At 41.1% G+C, this 20,587-nt stretch overlaps 1 protein-coding gene across 2 annotated transcripts in view; it reads left to right on the top strand.

Moving 5' to 3' along the window:
* The window catches only part of klhl4 (kelch-like family member 4), a 57,384-nt gene that overhangs the window by 23,082 nt on the left and 13,715 nt on the right, over positions 1-20,587 (top strand). For both annotated transcript variants that reach the window (XM_049586062.1, XM_049586063.1), the window contains exons 2-8: positions 3,552-3,719; positions 6,495-6,631; positions 6,899-7,095; positions 11,340-11,552; positions 15,423-15,609; positions 16,007-16,231; positions 20,135-20,297. In XM_049586062.1, the coding sequence (XP_049442019.1) occupies positions 3,552-3,719; positions 6,495-6,631; positions 6,899-7,095; positions 11,340-11,552; positions 15,423-15,609; positions 16,007-16,231; positions 20,135-20,297 (1,290 nt within the window). The remainder of the gene's footprint in view (positions 1-3,551; positions 3,720-6,494; positions 6,632-6,898; positions 7,096-11,339; positions 11,553-15,422; positions 15,610-16,006; positions 16,232-20,134; positions 20,298-20,587) is intronic.

The raw sequence follows: 20,587 nt of genomic DNA, 5'->3' as shown, positions 1-20,587 counted from the left end.
GGAGCCAATACAAAGGCAATGTGTCTCAGTTTTACGGCCCCATTGCTTATTCACTCTTGTTTGGTGTTCCTCTCCAAGACTCCGGTGTCAGTGGGGAATTATCGTGACAGGGCAATAAATTACTCTCGCATTTAGCATAAAGTCTCCCAATAAAGATTAGACTATAGGATACTGCGGTGACCTGAGGGCAGTATAAACAACTCCCCGAGGGGAAATGTTGCTGCTTTTGTTAATCAAAGAGGAGAAAGTCACACACTCGGCTAAAAACTTTATAATAGTGTGTTAATCAGGACATCGATAGGAGCCGTCGCCCCCTCCATCCCTCCTGTGTTATCAATCTTAGTATGTGCCGATACTCGGTGCTGCCGAGCATTAGGTGGTTTTCAGTGCATTTGTATTGACAAATGTGTAACTTGACTAGTTTACACAGCTCTCATATCAGTGTATGAACTGTAATGACGCAAAGTGTCGATTTAAATAGCAGAGACTTTTTTTTTCTCAAGCACAATCAGTCTGTACACAGCCACAGGACCGTGAGATGACAGTAAAATCCCTCGGTGAGGCGGCTTGGGTCTGTTTATGTGGCGTAACAAACAACCCTAAATGTCAATGAGTGGACTCGGCTGTGTGAAGGACACCGAAGTGTCTGGGCTGCATTATTCGCCACGAGTCTGTGGGATTACTCGGGTGCCTGTAGAACGGCATGTAATCTAGCAGCCTGTGGGGACGGGGACTCAGCCTTCGCCACAATGCTGCAAGGAACAGGCTTGTTCACTTGTTAAGTCCCTGTCTTTGGGAAGCCCACGTGCGCACGCTGATATGCAGATGCACACAGGAACAGACACAAAGGCATGCACGCGTGCAGACACAGGGAATTTCTGTCTGTTGCATAGATTGTGGCGCTGGCTCGTCCCGTTGGATTGCAGCGCTTAGTTATCGACTTATACGGAGTTTAGTCCATAACAGTTTTAATTTCAGCTTCGAGTGGCAAGAAAGATGCAGATGGCCCTCAGGGAGTCGAGGATCCAGGAGTGTCATATGTCCAAATAAGCTCTTTTGTGTCCTCAATCATTTGTTGCTTATCTCACTGTGTACAGCTTTTACTGTTGTTGTTTCCATACTTACGATGGTGGACAGGAAGAGGAAACAGTGGGTGAAATGAATTTGTTTAAATAATTACGCTCCCTAAATAATAATTTCCTTCTTTATTTCACCTGAATTTTTCTTGTCTGTTCTGTAAAGTCTCCCTCGAGTAATGTTAACGCTTACAGCTCACTGTTTATTAGAATTCTATGTCCAAAATAAATACGTCAGTACAGCCGCCTCTGGTGGTCACGGTTACTGTGATCAACTGCTTATATGGATCAGAAAGCTCAGGACACAATCACTCCTTTACAAATCCTGTGTAAATAATGTGCTTATAGTAATCAAGTAGTCCACTTACAGTGTTCATGTCAGGTCTTAACGTTGGGAGAAAAAATAAAACTACAGTAATTCTATTTTTAACTTTACTCCCATGATACTTTGCCATTGTCTGCTTGCGGCTGGCTACCTGAGGCTGGTGCTGCATGATGGACCCTGGATTTCTATAAGATCTTATCTCGGGAAAATGGTTCCCGAATGAACTGAATTGTATTTATTTTGCACAATTGTATTTTCATTTTCTTTTTTCTTTGTCACTTCTTGGCATTTAGAAGTGGAGCAGGTGTAATACACAAACAAACAGCATCACTGCATCGTCACAAAAACAGAAACAAACAAACAAAACAGCAGCCAAAAGCTAAACAGTGTACCTCACACAACACAGGGCCAAATAGTCATACAGTAGAAATATTAATATTGGCATAACAGTGTTCAAAACTAGCTCAACTGCGACAAGTACAAGGTGACAAAAACAACAGGCATTCTTGAAGAGATAAGAATAGAGACCAGTCACTGTTTTAAGTAAGGCCACACATCTGTTCTCACCACCTCTCAGCTTCAATACACTTTTCCCATCTATTTAAATAACCGTTGTTATTTATACAATATCCTTCCAAAATGAACTGGTGTTTGAGGAAGCCCTTACATCTGTACATGCTTAAAGATTCTACTCCAGTTGCCTTATAGATGAACCTTTTCTCTAATAATTTAAGTAAATTAACAGTATAAGTCTTTATTTCTGTAACACAATATCACAGAGGAGAGATCCAGCTCCAGGTGCAAACTCATTCTTGAGCACATTTTTTGAACGTCACCCTAAACAGATACAATCTGACAGTACCAAAAAAGACTGTACTGTTTTTCTAGTAGCCAGAAAGTTATGAATTATTTTTAACTGAAAACACCTTGTGTGGCAGCACGGTGGTGTGGTGGTTAGCACTCTCGCCTCACAGCAAGAGGGTTGCCGGTTCGATCCCGGGCGTGGGAGCCCTTCTGTGCGGAGTTTGCATGTTCTCCCCGTGTCAGCGTGGGTTCTCTCCGGGCACTCCGGCTTCCTCCCACAGTCCAAAGACATGCAGATTGGGGACTAGGTTAATTGGTAACTCTAAATTGTCCGTAGGTGTGAATGTGAGTGTGAATGGTTGTTTGTCTTTATGTGTCAGCCCTGCGATAGTCTGGCGACCTGTCCAGGGTGTACCCTGCCTCTCGCCCGATGTAGCTGGGTTAGGCTCCAGCCCCCCCGCGACCCTCAAGAGGATGAAGCGGTTAGAAGATGAACACCTTGTGCATGAGTCAACAGTTGTTTTAAATATCAAACCAAAAACTAGTTTCCATGGTACAGGGCGGTTGATCTTCCTGTGTCTTCCCAGCTGACAGACTAACAATTTGTATTTTCCATCATTGTTTTTTCTCATCAAGTGCATTTGAAGAGCAGAAACCAACTGATTAAAGGATTGGAGAGAACTGCTAGTGTCATACAGTACATGTCAGTGATCTGGTCGTAACTCACATGTTTTCCATCTTCATTAACACCATGTTCAAAAAGACTTCCAAAAACTGGTTTCCCTTCAATCGCAGTGTTGGAGTTAAACCATATACACTGATGAAAAACTTTGTCTCTGTTCTCAGGAGGATTAAACTGAAAGCAATAGCACAGATGAGTTTCCAAGTATCTTCTCAACTGAGCCCATATGACACGGTTGAATTTGTGAAAATAGGTAAAACTTCATTGGCACAGCAGAGTAGCTTCCAATAACTTGGATAAAAACCAGCCCAAAAGTACATTTTTTGAGCAAAGGCAGCCTTTAGAGTGAGTCACAGTGCCACAAGACTTGGTGGTTTTAACCCACCTATTTCATAATTATTATTGTGTACGGCACTTTTTTTTAATTCCTTGTGGTTTATGACTCCAGAGGAATCCATAAATCTTCTGTTCACAGGTCTTAAAAAGTCTTGTGATCACTTAGAGGAAGCCTCATGCAATGTTCTGAAGCAAAGTAAAGTGGGAAGGTTTCTTTGAAATTGCAATGAAAATCTGCACATACACAGAACAGAATGCAAAGTAGACACACAGACAGGGTCCATGGTTTTGGTCTGTTTTCTTACAACGTCTGTCTTCTCGTCCTCAGGTTGGTTCTGAGCACCTTCTCCAGAATGAACACCAACTCTTCCGACGAGTTCTTCCAGGCCACAAATCATGCAGAACAGACCTTCCGTAAGATGGAGACCTACCTCCAGCACAAGCAGCTGTGCGATGTCCTGTTGATAGCCGGGGATCACAAGATACCAGCTCACAGGTTGGTGTTGCTGTTTCTGTCCACTTTGATTGCATCAATTACACCTACATCGGCTCCAGTGAAGAGACACAGAAGCTCATCTGGATTCACTTCATTAAGCCATCGATGCGAGCGCTCAGGCTTTGGTCTGGACCACAGTTTGCATGCTGAAGTGTATTTTGCCGGTGCTGATCCATATGAGGAATAATCAAATAATCTTTGAAATGCAAAGTGAGATTCTTCTGATTTTGCAGGTGACAGGAAAGATGTGCCCACTCACTGTTCAGTGGTTTGCATCTAAATAATGCACACCGCTGTGATCTAATTACACCTCTGCCCTCGCTCATTTCCACCTTACATTTGCTCCCTGGGAGAGCACTGTGATCCCAAACATGGAGGTGTCAATATTTGAGCATCCAGCCTTGGTTCAGTGGCTGAACTGAACAGATCCCAGTGACATCCCCTGAATACAGAGAGGCATCACGTTCACTGAGTGCGTGTGCTTGTGTGTGTCTGCGAATGTTGTTGGTTCATCCAGACAGACTCATGAAACAGAAACCAGAATGCTCCACTGAGAGAAAGAAGTATCAGTGACTGACCTAGTTGAAATAATCAGCTCTCCGACTCTCGCTCTGGCTTTGTATGTGCTCAGAGGACACAAGCAAGGAAAGCAGGGACGGTGTGGAGACAAAATAAATGACACATAACATAACAAGTATTCGTACAAATACCCGAAACCACAGAATTATGGAAATATGGGTGGGGCTGTGTCACTCGATCTCAGTTCCTCGTATCCCCGCATGATCTCTGGTTTCCTTCATGAATCAACCACTGTGCTATGTGAGCCAGACGAATGAGCGAACGTAATTAGAAGTCTGACCAGTGTAGCTATTAGCAACATGAAGTATGTGGGATCATTTCATACATCATACACTGACATAGTGATACAGAGTGTAGGGTGAACAGTAACTAGCATGGTATAAAACCACACACGCAGTATAAATCACATTTAGAAACAAATAGGGCTGGAAAAATTGACTTTCTTTATATGGTTGAAATACGGCGTTAACATATTCTTTGTCAATGCAGATCAATATACAAGAAAAGAAAACCTACAAAAAATAAATAAATAAATTAAAAAAAACCTACGCCCACATGAACAGAGAAAGTTGCAAAAAAGAGGATCTTGTATCACAAATAAAGCCTCACACCCTCATATTGTTTTGTATTGACTCATGGCTATGAAAAAGGGGATATGACTAAGCTATATACAGCCAGAGAGGTAGAGATAAAGGCTAAAATGAAATAAAATAGAGTAAAATGTTTCCAGCAGTTTGGCTAACAAACTAACAAATAAGAGAACACAATAGAGAGAAAGTGAAATTCTAATAAATAAAAGATAACGATGTTCCTTATGGTAATTATCTTAACAAAGTCAGGTGTCAAAGGTTAAAAATATTGCATCTAATTTTCCCAGAGTTGTATGAAAATGTCCGTCTGTAGGTGCACAGAGAAAGTGACCTCTTCCATCATGTAAATCTCCATCGTGCTGTTGAGGTTTTCGAATGTCTGTCGTCATACTTTATGACATCATCACCTTAAGAAAAAAATCATCCTCAATATGCATACCTATGCCCAGGACCTCATTGTTTTAAAATCCGCCCCTGGGTACGTGCTTCCCTTTGTGTGCAGCAAGCAGGAAAGCAAACACTTGTTTGACCACAGTAAGAATGTTGTTTTTAAAAGGCTAAACACCAACTATTATGGCAGAATATTTCATTGCATAAAAGCATGTGAATTTTGGAAATAATTACATCTATCTTTATTCAGTATTTCTTTTTATTTTTGGTATTTACAACGATCTGGAGGTATTGAAAATGTTTAGATTATGCAAGTCTGTAGGGCTGCCCCCGACTAAGAATTTTCCTAGTCGACCAGTAGTAGTCATTTAGGACCATTAGTCGACTAGTTGCCCGCATGTTAACAATATTAATTTAATTATTAAACTGTATATTTTGGGCGGGGCAACACAATGGTTTGAGTTGAAGGTGTGAGAAAGAATAGTATCAGTAACATTGTTAACACTGTACTACATTACAGAGAAATACAAAACCGTACTAATGAACCTTCATTAATATAGGCCTATATTTTATCTACAAGTGCACGTCACACACTGAGCGGGCTGCCTGTTAATGACGCTGTCGGCAAAGCAGTAATGATTGTGCTAAGTGGCTAATGGGCATGTAGCTACTTCCATGTTTCAGATGATACGTCATGTTTGTAGTCGACCAATGAAGATGAGTTTACATATCACCTTGGGTTCGTCCTTCACCTTCTCAAAATGATCCCACACTTTGGATTTCCTGCCCGACATGTTATTAACGTTATTAATTTATCTGCTACAGTGCAGAGATGTCAGGTTTTAACAGAGTGAAAAGACATATAAAAAAGCTGTGCAGCATTCTGTGCCATTGGTGTGTGAATGTCTAAAGTGAGTAGCAGGTGTGTGGTAGCCTCGGCCTCCATGTGAACAGGTAAATGTGACTCTGTAGTATAAAAGCATTCTGAGAGGTCAGAGCTCTAGAAAGGCGCTGTACAAGTCCACTCAGCATGATTACACCAACAGCACAATGTGATACAATACACTGCAAAGGTATGTCTGTTTCTTATGAAGCAAAGCTGCATTTGAGAAAACACAATCTCAGGATTGATTTACCGACCACTTAAAATAATCAGCATATAGATCTCCCATAGACCTGCGAACTAATGTATGCTCCCGTGTTTTATTTATGGCAGACTGGTCCTGAGTGCCGTGTCAGACTACTTTGCTGCTATGTTCACCAGCGACGTGCGAGAGGCGAAGCAGGAGGAGATCAAGATGGAGGGAGTCGACCCGGAGGCCCTCAGATCCCTGGTTCATTTCGCCTACACTGGTGAGTGCTCGTAAAAGATGTTCACTAGCTCTTGTAAGCAGTTATGAGACTTCTAAAATCCAGCGTGATTAAAATGGATCAATGAGGTAACTCATCACTGGGCAGCGCTTCAGTGTGATTTTGCTTCATTTTACTGTGCTGCCGTTGGGAATATCCACCTCCACTGTGTTTAAAATGTAAAATAACATGATGACTATCAAGTTTGTTCCAATGCAAGGTTTCTCTTTTCATGACATAAAATATACTCTCCTTGCCCTGACATTGCAGGCGTCCTTGAGCTGAAAGAGGAGACCATTGAGAGTTTATTGGCGGCAGCTTGCCTCCTCCAGCTTTCACAAGTCATCCAGGTCTGCTGTAACTTCCTGATGAAACAGCTCCATCCCTCCAACTGCCTGGGAATACGCTCCTTCGCAGATGCCCAGGGCTGCGTGGACCTGCTCAACGTGGCTCATAACTACACCATGGTAGGAAGGAATAGAGCCGGAGCACATTTGCACGGCTTGGGTGGGCTAAATTATTTATTCTGGAAGAAGAGATCACACTCTCTAAGTGACTCTTCATTGCATGAATACACACAGGGAGCTGCGGTAATGAAAGCTCCAACAGTAACAAGAGTATTTAAAAATGTAGTTTAATTAACACTATAATGTACTTTGTCTTGGAAGGCGGCTCACACTGTGAATCAAATTAACTCTGCTCCACATAATCTAAGATGCTGACGGGATTTACGATAATCCTTTTTTTAGTGCATATATGATTTTTAATTTCTGCTCACATCGACTCTAATTATAACCTGTTTAATAATAACCACTGTTATGAATGTGTAGATAACGTCATGGAAATGGTTGTGACCGTCCTATTTTTTGAGGCTACTTCATTTAAATAACCTGTCATAACCTGTGACAGAGTGAACTAATTTCAGCAGAGAAATGGGTGACGTCCACATTTGAATAGAAATTGAATAGTTTCATGCTTTCACTTTATCTAATTTGCTTATATGTGGCTGTCAGTAAGAAATACCAGGTTGCCTCACATTGATTAGTGCGCCGCCCAGACTCTTTCTAGATATATTTCTGGCAGAATTATTTGCATTGGATTAAGATTCATGCACACATTTGTCAGATAACGTCTCGCTGGCCGCGCAGAAGTGACAGCATGAGGCAGCCGTTATCTCCTAGAGGACATCTGCTCAGCCTGTTTACATAGGCCCCATCCAGGACCAGGAGGTTAATCTAATCATCAAACTGCACAAGAGGGCCAACTTCCTGTTCAATCACTTCGGTAATGAGCAGCGAGAGCTGTGGGCTTCCTGGAGCTCCGTCCTCTGGGTTGTGAGGGGAGCCAGTTGTGTTATGATAAGCTTGTTTTGAGCAGAGTAGCTGAGATCCGCCTCTGACATCCTCTTCCTCTCTGAAAGAGTCGCCTTTTTATGTTGAAGTAGACAAAAATGTAATGTATTGTTTCGGCTGACAGTCTTTCTTCACAGCAACAAAACTATATTTCAGTTACTTATCTTAATAAATGCTATAACTTGGATTTTGTGAATCAATTCCAGTTTAGAAAAATAACAAAATATAACAGTTTTTAATTTTATTTAACCTTTATTTATCCAGAAAAACCTCTTCAGATTAAAAATCTCTTTTTGAAGACTGATACAGAAAATACATAATTAAAATGTACAGCTCTAAAACAAGCAGTAAAAACACAAAATAAGATAAGAAAGCCAAAAAGTATGTTAATATATACCATAGAAATGCAAAAATGGTACCTACACATGAACACAAAGACCAGCTAAGACACACTGACACTGGCATGTAGAAGATTATAATGTTTCCAATGCCAGTATTGATTCCTTTTGCATTCCCTTATTTATTCCTGATTCATTTTCTCTGTGGGAAACACATGTTTTACACATGTTTTCAGCATCAGTGCTACTGTTTTATTATCTCTGAGTCTGAACACAGTGCAGAAACAGAGTAGAAGGTGTGCATGTGACTAGTGTTGTCAAAAATATAGATTTACTTATTCACATTGAGTCTGAATATTCAAAATGGTTCAGTAACCCTTTTGTTGCAGTATCCTGCTCTCTTTTATTGTGGTAGTTTACCACAGTCATTCTGCTGTTGTCTGCTATGAACCAAGAAAGAATATATCAATCAAGCATTTATTTGTCGCTTAATAATAATAATAGTTACAATAATAACTTTATTTATATGGCACAATTCATGCATAAAATATAACACAAAGTGCTGAACGTAAAGACAAGCAATACATTTGTGACAGAAAAAAGGTGATAAAAACATATAAGATAATAATAATGATGAATAAATCAATAAAAGATAAAGTAAAATTCAGTTAAACCTACGTGCTAAGATCAGATAAAACAACCATCAGTTAAAAAATACATTTCAGGAGAAAGCAATGGTAAAAAGATGTGTCTTAAGATTAGGTTTAAAAGTGACTGGCATCCAGGCGCCGCCACTGTCAAGCCAGTGGTTCCAGATTCCTCCTTAGTCATCAGTTCAAGGTCCACACAGTTTAATATATTCAGCATCATACTTGTGTTTGGCCATGTCATCGAGCTAGTTTGCCGTCTCTGTCAAGTAGCTGTCCTTTAGTGACTCACTCTACAGCAGGAAATAGTACTTCAAAATAAAATCTCTGTGCTGGAAATTCACTGTAGTTAAAAAATAAAGTGTGTTTTTTACAAACTTCACATGTTCGCAAATCATTTCCAGTCCATTCAGACCCGCAACCCACCAGTTGGGAACCACTGTCCTAAGCCAACCACAAAAAAAACAAACAAACAAACAAACAAAAAAAACAATAACATCAAAATAGACATAAGATCATAAATTTTGTGTCAGCATCTGGGCCTTCCTCATTGTTATAGCCTTGTGAGATTTACCTTTTATTCAAAAATTTACATTGCATTTCTTTTCATTTGGGTTTGTTTTCATAGTCCAAGAAAAAACCTAATGTTACTACGACAGGATATTTACCCTCTGTCACAGATGTGCTGTTCGGCTGGGAAGCAGTGGCAGTCGTGTGCAGAGTGTCAAATACATGGCCTTCCTGGAATTTATGCACAAGTTGTGTAGACAGATGTTTCAGCATATTTCTGGTGTGTCATTTTACAGACATTACAAGCAGCACTGTTGTCATCTCTCTTTGTAAAATGAAGCTTCTCTTTGGACCATGTCCTCGTCTGCACCCTGACCCCAGGTTTCACGAATCCAGCAGTTAGATGCATTAGTTTGATGTCAATTTTGCAATGTGATACTGTCAGAAAACATCAGCGAAAGAAACTGATATGCTCAGAGCCATACTACTCCAATGGACCGAACAATCCAGAGCCTGCTTTTAACTGGAGCCGGCTCTGGATTCCCACCCTTAATAGCAATCTGTCTCTGCCAGCCTCTGCAAATTGCATGGTAATCAAAATGTTGAAAAGTAATTCTCCCAGCCTCACACCCATTAAACATCAGCGTTCCCCCTCCTCAGAAAACACTGTTATTACACAATTACTCTTTTGCAGTAGTTAAATCAATTAGTATCCTCTCCCGCTGATCTTGTTTTCCGAGCAGTTTACCCACCAATGAGTTTGCCAGTGTCTGAAAACACATCCTTTTAAATGTTTATAAAACAAACTCGGCGGAGCTTTCAATTTCCTTGTCAGCTGTTCAGGACTGGTAATTACAAATAATTGGTCTAAAGCAACGTCAGTGAGTTGGATGGCATTTCTCCTTCAGTGCTGCCACAACAGATCGATAGATGTCCCTCATTTCATTAAGGCTGTCTGTGTTAAGCTCTTAAAACCTGCTCTCATAATAGATTGGACCGGGACGCTGTAATTTGTTGCGAGTTGATGATCAATAGCATGCTTGTTTTTCGTAATTGTTGAGCATCCAGGCTAAGTTATTCAGGCGGCTTAATAATTAATGCTCAGAAGCCTCATTCAAGAAGGAATCAGGGTGTGATTATGGCTGCAGATTGCTGTGTACGTCTTCTGTGTGTTTTAATGCTGGGTATTCCATAACCGTAGAGGCGTAGAGGCAGGAGGGTGTTTTATACCGTATCATCTCTAATGGAACTGCCCAGAGACAATGTCCTTGAAGAGGTAGCCATGCAGCGCTGTAATATCGCCTGGGCTTGTGGCCAGGAAATGGAAGATCAATCTTCAGAAAGGCAACAGTGAACAGCTTCCACAAAACTTAGAGCTGGGCGTAGCGTTGGTGTGATGGTAATGCTGGTGTGCAGTGGCTCTCTGTTTCTCATTAAAAGGATTATAGTGGTTTAATGGTGTCATGTACGATCGGCGGCAAAACTGTTGTATAAGCTTATCAAGAGGCTTTTTTGGGAGATGCTTTATGCCAGATTGATTTGTAGCCTGCTGTTGTTTGGATCATTTTATTTAGTGAGCTGATTGAAACAGATGACACTGTCATCTGTTCATTCGAAATTTGTAAGAAGTGAGAGTATTTCAGGGTGGATATCAGTTATGTAAGAGAACGTCCTTGGAGACCTCTAAATTGGCGTCCTCTGTCTATCTGCGCTCATTTTTCTTCACCTCTCTGTCCTTGTGCCATTTGGTCCTCATAGGTATAGAAGTATGAACACCGACACACACACACATCCCCACACCGACTGACTCCTCGGCTAATGACTGATGATTATCTGCCTCCTACACGTCTCCTCTGTGTTCCAGGAACACTTTCTGGAGGTCATTCAGAACCAGGAGTTCCTGCTGCTCCCCACGGCAGAGATTGTTAAGCTGCTCTCCAGCGATGACATCAACGTCCCCGATGAGGAAACCATCTTCCAGGCTTTGATGATGTGGGTGCGGTACGACGTCCAGCATCGACAACAGGACCTCGGGGTGCTTCTGGCCTTCATCCGCCTGCCTCTGCTTCCTCCACAGGTGGGATATTGGGTGAAAGTGAGTGTGAGTGAGGGTGGTGGCTGGGGAAAAGGTTTGAGAGGGGTCGCACTGTCATGGGAGAGTGATGGAATTTTACAGTCTCATTTTCCAGGCCTGTGAAAGTCATGGAATCAGTAAAATCCTTGGAAGTACTGGAAAAGTCATGGAAATTTGTTGTGTGTGATGGAATTGTTACAGTTATCTTCTGATAATAATCTTTAACATAATGTAACTTATTTTTTGTAGGCTACCTGTTAAGCTACCTGTTAAGCTCTAATAATTGCCAAAATGTTTTGTTGACCATTGCGTACATGTCTTCATTTTCTCCTGACATTGCGTCTCTCCCTTCATGTGTGCCAGCCAACAAGAATCATGTTTGAATAGAGTTTGAATCTGATGCGTTTGAATTAGAGAAAAATGATGTTATGACAGTGGGATTGAACATGTAGGGTTATGAAGTCCAAAGTTTCTGTACCTGTCTGTACCTTCGTGCTATGCTCCACTAATACTTTTGAATTAAATTGCAGGTTTGAGACAGAACCATAAGTAAGTGTCATAGAAATTTTACTCTGGGTCCTCAAAGAAATTTTGTCCATGACAATGTGTGGGAACCCTGAAATGTGCTTCTGCTTGAGTTTGTAGCTGAGACCTGAGCTGTCACAGTGCGGCATGTGTCATAACTGTCAACAGAAAGTGTCATTTATGACCTTTGCTACTGTCAGTCAGTCCAGGGTGCAATTTTCTGGATGTAAAATGCACTTTTCTGCAAATGTTTGCTTAATATTTATACAGGATTTTGGTTGTTTTTGTTAATAAAATGGCAGAAAAGAGTGAAAATGCACAATTTAAATAATAATATTGCACAGTGGAGTAGTGGTTAGCATTGACAGCTCACAGCAAGAAGGTTCCTGGTTCGAACCCATGGTGTGGGAGCCCTTCTGTGCGGAGTTTGCATGCTCTTCCTGTGTCAGCACTGGTTTTCTCTGGGTACTCCGGCTTCCTCCCACAGTCCAAAGACATGCAGGTTAATTGGTGACTCTTAATTGGGAATGTGAGTGTGAATGGTTGTCTGTCTCTATGTGTCAGCCCTGTGATAGTCTGGTGACCTGTCCAGGGTGTACCCTGCCTCTCACCCAATGTCAGCTTGGATAGGCTCCAGCCCCCCTGTGACCCTCAAAGGGATAAGCGGTTATGGAAATGAAATGAAAATGATAATAATGCATTTTATTTATAGGTGCCTTTTTAAAGCATTCAAGGACACCTTAGAAGACACAGTTATAAAAAACAAGCAGCAATGTATCAATGCATCATAAAATCAAACAATTCCTTAATATACAATAAAAGTTGATAAAATGACCAGACAAAAATCATAACTATAGATATTAGGTATGAAATCATCACCAGGGCAAGCCTCAGTATGTGTGCCACCATTAAAATCAGACCAATACACAAGCTTGAAAGGGTGTGTTTTCAGACAGGATTTGAAAGTGGAAAGGGAGTCAAAATTGCAAATGTCATGGGGAAGAGAGAGTTCCAGAGGCGAGGGGCAGAACGGCCGAAGGCTCTAGAAACCATGGTAGTCAATCCGGTAGATGGTGAAGTGAGTTGGATTGCAGAAGAGGATCTAAGAGTACAGGAGGGTGTGTCGATATGAAAGAGTTCAGACAGGTACTGTAGGGAGGGGCTTGATTAGGAAGGCGAGAGGAAAGGTGAGAAGCAGAACCTTGAAATCAGTGCGATATTTAACACAAAGCCAGTGAAGCTGCTTTAGAACAGGAGTGATATGATCTATGGAGGGGGTTCTAGTAATGATACAGGCGGCTGAATTTTGGACCAACTGGAGTTTATGAAGACACTTGAGAAGGAGACCAAAGAGGACAGAGTCGCATTAATCAATATGAGATATAACCAAGAATGAACGAGGATAGAAGTACTCTGAGGTGTAAGTGATGGGCGAAGACAATTATAATGTCTTGTATTGTGTAAGCAACAGTCTAAGAACCAAAGATATTCAGTTTGTCTTCATATAAGACAAAGGAAGGAAGCAAATCTTCACACTTGAGAGGCCGCAACCAGGGAATAATTAGCATTTTAGCTTGAAAGTCGCTGCTTGTTTCAGTACCATACATGTATGGCACAAGAACCACACCGTTTACCTTCAGTCTTCCAACTGACCACTGAAAGACAATCAACTACTGCACTGTCAAAAATTACTTTATATATATTAGTGGCTGAAGACAAAACTCGCTTCTCTCAGTGATAAATCAAACTAACAGTACGACAGCTACACATGAGTTTTTATATGCATTGTCAGCCTGGTTATGTGTGAATTATTATTGTTTTAAACACAGCAGCTCATGTTTTATGAATGCTGTATTTCAGAGAAGACGCATCGGTTTACAACTGTGTCATGTCTGTCTAATTTACATAACATCAAACCCAGATAAGCAACTTTTGGCAGATCTGAAGCGTGAAAATATCTCCCTTTTTAAATCACGGCAGCTTTATCTTCGCTGACAGGTTTCCAAAACTAATTATGCACATGTGTATTTTATTTTTTATATTTGCATCTATTTAGATTGGTTGAACAGATGCAGGGAAGAAAAGAACAACCCGCAACACAACACAACTGCAAACAACAATAAAGGGAATGTTTTTGTGAATAGAAATTATGTGGAAAATCTGATCTAATACACAAGTTATCTCATGCATTGGCTGGGGAGATACTGCTGGCTGTGAGGCAAATAAACAACAGAAATGAATCACTGTATTTGTCAAAACTGGGACTGTATGTTGTAGAAACTGAAAGATGAGCAGAGTAGTGTCACTGACATTTCTTCCAGGCATAACAAGATCAATAGATATATACAAAACCTTCATTCACAAAAATAAAAAGTGTGTTGAAATGTTCAATAAAACAACACAAGAAATGTTCTCTTGGAAAAGCAACAGCTTCAAACTTCACTGTGGGCTAAATATAACATAGAGGTAAGACTCAATGGTGATGTCTTCCAAACAGATACAGAATATGACTACTGTGGCTACAAATGGTTTTATGAAAATGTTGATTTTAACATGAGCAACATAACATTTTAACATGAGCAAAGTATTAGTAATATTTTGATTAAGGACTTGCTGTTACCACATTTAAAGATTTGTGTATGAGTTCATCTGCTATTTAAGATGCTCTTTCCTCTTAAATCGAATCATACGTAAGGTAGTCAAGGTAATTCTATATGTCCTTTCAGATTAACAGGCATTTCACTGCATCTCTTCAGAGGCGATTTGTAAACAGACCGTAAATATTTGGCACTTGGGTTCTTTGCTGCTGCTCTCCCTGTCTCAGGCTTTCCATGTAGGCACATGGAAGGGTAGGGAGGTGTGCTCTTGCCGTCTTAAGCTTTCCATGTAGGCGCATGGAAGGGCAGGGAGGTGTGCTCTCTCCACCTTAGGCTTTCCATGCAGGCACATGGAAGGGCAGGGAGGTGTGCTCTCTCTGCCTTATGCTTTCCATGTAGGCACATGGAAGGGCAGGGAGGTGTGCTCTCTCTGCCTTATGCTTTCCGTGTAGGCACATGGAAGGGCAGGGAGGTGTGCTCTCTCTGCCTTATGCTTTCCATGTAGGCACATGGAAGGACAGGGAGGTGTGCTCTCTCTGCTTTATGCTTTCCACATAGGTGTGTGGAAGAGGCTTTCTGCGTAGGCCCGAAAAAAGGCAGAGAGGTCCCAGAACAGAGCCATACCGCTAAATATAATACTGCAAATCGAAATAAAGTTTTCTTTGACTAAAGTGTTCCTGTCTGAAATTACATTTTAAATATGCATTCTTTCTTACAGTGTGTTCTCCTAATGTGATTCCTTTAAATGTAGCTCCTTGCAGATCTGGAAAACAACAAGATGTTCTCCGATGATCTGGAGTGCCAAAAGCTGCTAATGGAGGCCATGAAGTACCATCTTCTGCCAGAGAGACGTCCCATGTTTCAGAGCCCAAGAACCAAACCTAGAAAGTCGACCGTGGGGGCGCTTTATGCTGTAGGAGGGATGGATGCCACCAAAGGTACAGCCCACAGGCAGTTATCAGTACACAGCAATGTAATTTATTTAAAGTCCTCCTCCAATCAGATGTGTTTTTCGTCTGTTTATATGCCTTAAAATTTCTGACCTTGACTATACTGACTTGTAACTGTGCAAAGTCACTAAAGGGTGCTTTCAGACCTAGACTTCACTGCTTTGGTCCTAATCAGGGACTCATTTTGCTACAAAGTTGCATAATTGCCTAAACACTAAATCTGCTTCCGGCTCCGTCTCAGGGTTTTTTTTTTTTTTTTCCTTTTTGTAATTTTTATGTGGGGAAACCATATCAAAATATTAGTTACAGCACAGTGTTTTGACATACTTAAAAATGTGTCTGAAGGGGAACTTTAGATTGTAATAGTTGTTGTCTGTGGTTTCAGGCTCCACCACCATAGAGAAGTACGACCTGCGGACCAACACTTGGGTCCAGGTTGGAATCATGAACGGACGCCGGCTGCAGTTTGGTGTCGCGGTGATAGACAACAAGCTGTATGTGGTCGGAGGCAGAGATGGACTCAAGACGTCCAACATGGTGGAGTGTTACAATCCTATCAATAAAGTGTGGTCCACCATGCCTCCCATGTCAACACACAGACACGGACTCGGTGAGTGTGTCTCTCCACTTGTTTCATTACAAAGACAGTGATACACTGACAGATAATCTAATAATATGGGCATAAAAACATTGCTTCAGTCATATAAGGACAGTGCTGCCATTCCAAAATATAAAGTTACTATTTAAACTCTTCAACATATTCATTAACTTCAAGGAAAGGACAGTCTCGAACAACTAATATGTCAGTATGGCTGCAACTAATGCCTTATACCAAATAACTTTTCAAGTGATTTCACTGCCCCAGACATACTTCAGATGTTAGAATAAAATGGTTTGTGTTTGGTTAGGTCAGTCCAAGCTGTCCCAAGTCAGGCTTTTTCATGACTTGACGTTCCGACAAAATCAAACATGTTTAATATTGTCTTAAGTTTGTATTGGCTCATGGGAAATAGTGAAGTTTGATAACATGAATGTTGTCAACAACTTCAGCACCTAACAGCGAGCAGCAAACCTGGTAGACAGTAAACAAGGAGGGGAGGGAGGTGTAAGAATGTGAACAAGTCTCTGTTCTCCTGTTCTGTTGGAAAAAGAGGCGAAACTGGTGGAGTTGTGGAGTGAACAAGATCTGGTGTTTAATTTGGCATGTATCTGACCCACCAACCTGCACTTATTTCACTGTTGACATATGACGCCTTGTATCTTGAGTTTTAGAGTTGGGTGTTTTGTGGACATGTAAGGAATTGTGAATACATTGTAGCGTCTCTTAACAATGAGGCTACAAGACATGCACTTGTTTTGCTGGCTTTTTATTCCTTAACTTTAACACAAGCTATTGTGGGCCATAGCCAACGCCAAAACAACAAACTTGTCTGCTTTACAAGGTGTTCTCCGTTTTAGCGGCTACTTCAATAACTCCCGCTCCTCGACTTACACATATACAACTAGCAGGTCTAACGACAACCCTCCCTCTTCAAGCCTCTGCCAGTCACAGGTGGTATCTCACACAGATCACTGTCGTAGGTGCTAGTATTGACTGACGGGCTTCACAGCGTCTAAAAACACACAACTTCACTGGGAGTGACATGTTCCGAAAACTTAGTAATTGCCATAACAGATCTTTCTTAACATTCTTAGCAGTGACAGAATCCATGCAGTTAACATCACATCACCCAGTTCGTTACAATACTATATTTCCTAAACAAATCTTGGCCAAATATTCTCCACCAGGAGCGGGATTGAAAATAATCTCAAGAGGATTCTAGTTTTCATTTTGGAAATAGTGACCCTGCAAAGATCCAATCCAAAAATCTTATAATCTGTGACTAAAAACTCACGTTGCCTTTACATGTGAGAGTGTCAGACTTTAGACTTTTAAAAGTATTTACAAAGTCTTCTAGTATGTAGTAGGCATAATGGTGAGTTAGTCTTCCAATTATATTATCAATTAATGGATGATTAGTTTTGTCTATGTAGTGTGTCAAAATAAAACTTCTCAGAGCCCTATATAATCACAGTTTTATCTTCCTGTTGTTTAATGTATGACATAGAAAATTATGAAATCCTGCCATCTGAGAAACTGGAACCAGTGGATGTTTGGTATTTTTGCTTGATAAATGATTAAATCTAATTAATAATTACAAAGTCATTCATCACTCTGGTCCAATTTTTTCAGCTCTATATGTCATCAAAAAAATTATTTGTTACTCTACTCTACTCTGAAAGTCTCCTTGTCCAGCGACAGCATTATGTGTATTTTTCTTATTCTTGAATTCCTTCAAACTTCATGTGTTTACAGGACGTTGACAACAAAACACAATTCTATCAGCCATTGCAAGGTTTAAGCTTTTAGCTCGCTCCGGCTACCTGGTGTTATGAAACACCAGAAACTGCAGGATGCATGCTCAGGAGGGTCACAGCTGGCGTGCTGTTAAAAAAAAAAAAAAAAAAAAAAAAAAAGGTACATTTCTTTTTGAGATAGACCTTTGATATTTTCCCATTCCCCTATCAAAGCTTGGCAGGCTGTGCTGGCCCTGCTCTTCCTTACCCTTCCCTGCCCAATAAATCTCATATCAGAAGCATTTTGATTCACAGTTGAAACAGTTCTGGGTAACAGAACAGGGAGATCTTGTCAAAGCATTCAGCTCGCTCACCCAGTGTGGTCGGAGGTATCAGCCAGCCCAGGAGATCACACTGTACAGATTACCTGTGTTGTCTTTGATGTTTCCCGCAGCAAATATCTCTCGCTGCTTCGCTTGTGGCGTGCATATTTTGAGTCTGAATATATTTGAGCTTAGTGTCTACCAGCATCCCTGCCCAACCATTTCCTGCTGTGTGCATTATGGATATAGGCGAGAAAAAGTATTTCTTTTTTATTACAAAGCCACCAGTCGGTAATAAAAGGAAGTCTCGCTACGAGAATTGTTTCTGTCTGACAGTGTTTATGTCATTGGAGGTTCTCTCAGTGCGGTCTTGCCCTCATGTTCCCTCCAAATAATTGAACTCTCACCAAAGGAAATAAGGGTGGTAATATAAAAATCCATTGTGTTAAAACATCCTCGACATTGTTGCTGAGGAAAACCGCTTTCCTCTGTGACTTGGGAATGAGGAATAAGAGTGCAGCTCTATAGTCTTCCTGTTTTCTGAATAGATTCGGTCAGCTGTATGACTCACTCTGCCCACTTCTAAAATGAGAAACGTACCTCTGCCTGCTTCAAGAACCGTTGAAAGAAAACAGAGTTTGTTTTGGAAAAAGCACTTTATTTCATTTAGTATTCACGACCACTATAAACGAACACACATATTAGTATAAAATGAAGCATGAATACTTAATGGTACCACTGAAGGAATACTTCACTCCCAAAGTGTCCCTTTGTATAGCTCCTCACCCCGTGTTACACTGAATTTGTCAGGAAATATTTTTTCTTTCAAATGCCTCGGGTGAAATAAGAATCCAAAAATGGAGAAAACCCTTGATGCACTAAATCCTTAGGTGACTGAATTTAACAACAAAACAATATCAAAACATCCATTTGTAAACTTTTACACAACTCCAATCTCCAATGGAACCACCCCCCCCCCAATAATTTTACCTTGTTGAGCACCAGAGCTGCTGGTCTACCACTGCCTTGGTGAATCTGAACTAACCCTTTAAAACACTGATATTACAAACATACCAACTGATTAAGGCAGTGGCAGAGCAGCAGCTCCTGTGCTCAGTGAGGTAAAATTACTGGCTTTGAAGAGAGCATAGGTAAGTTTAACTTATAGCTCAATTTCCTGTCAGAAAGGGCTTTCTGTTTGGGAAATACTAAACATATGACCGGACAGATGAGACTTTAGCCCCGTTTCCACCGAGCAGTACAGTACGGTTCAGTTCGCCGTGCTTTTTTTCCATTTCAGCTGTGAAAAGTTGTGGATGGTACCAATGGGACCGTTCCTTTCCATCCCCATTTTTGGTCACTCCTCTGTTGGGGTACCTAGCACACAGATCTGGTATTAAACGGTGTCACATGCTGGATGGAGCAGTGAGTGACAACAACCCCGCCCACATTTAGGAGTACTGTTTGCAGTGGAAACGCTAGGTTCTAGGTACCATGTCTGAAGGGTTACGTTAGGTTCCAAATGTACCATACCGAAAGTGTTTGGTGGAAATGGGGCTCTAGATCATAATGTGTGAGTTGTGTGAGAGTTTGTAAACAGATGTGTTGATATAGTTTTGCTGTTCTTAAACACGGACCCCTATGACTTAAATTCATCAAGAATTTTCTTGATTTTTGGATTCTTCATACACTGTGCAGGCATGCAAGAAAAACAAAATTTTCTTCACAAATACAGTGTTTCATGGGGTGAGTAACTGATACACAGATGGTCATTTCGGGGGTGAAGTATTCCTTTAATTTGATTCCTTTCTACTTTTCCAGGCAACACATATCTCCTGCTTCTATTTCTGTAGGTATAGCTGTGTTGGAGGGCCCCATGTATGCCGTGGGAGGCCACGACGGCTGGAGCTACCTCAACACAGTGGAACGCTGGGACCCTCAGGCCAGGCAGTGGAACTACGTGGCCAGCATGTCAACACCGCGGAGCACCATGGGAGTAACAGCACTGAATGGAAAGTAAGTCGCTTTATCGAACCTTCAGACCTACTGGCATTTGATTGCTAAAAATGTGCGACCTTACACTTCGAGGCAAAATTTATTCTGGTCTTTGAAATATCGTGGGGCCTGAGGCCGAGGTCACTGGCATCTGTGGAGCCACAACAGAAGCTGAGGAGGCAGACGAGTACAGGCAATACACAGTAAAACAGGAATGCTAGTGGTAGCGCATGGTTTTCAAAGGGCTATGTCTGCCTTAAAAATTTTATACAAACAAATAAACTTTTTCATATTTGCTGAAACTGTCACTA

The sequence above is a fragment of the Epinephelus fuscoguttatus genome, linkage group LG9 (genome assembly GCF_011397635.1).
Source record: "Epinephelus fuscoguttatus linkage group LG9, E.fuscoguttatus.final_Chr_v1".
Classification (NCBI taxonomy): Eukaryota; Metazoa; Chordata; class Actinopteri; order Perciformes; family Serranidae; genus Epinephelus; species Epinephelus fuscoguttatus.
The sequence above is the reverse complement of the archived record's forward strand: the minus strand, read 5'-3'. Positions and strand labels throughout refer to the sequence as shown.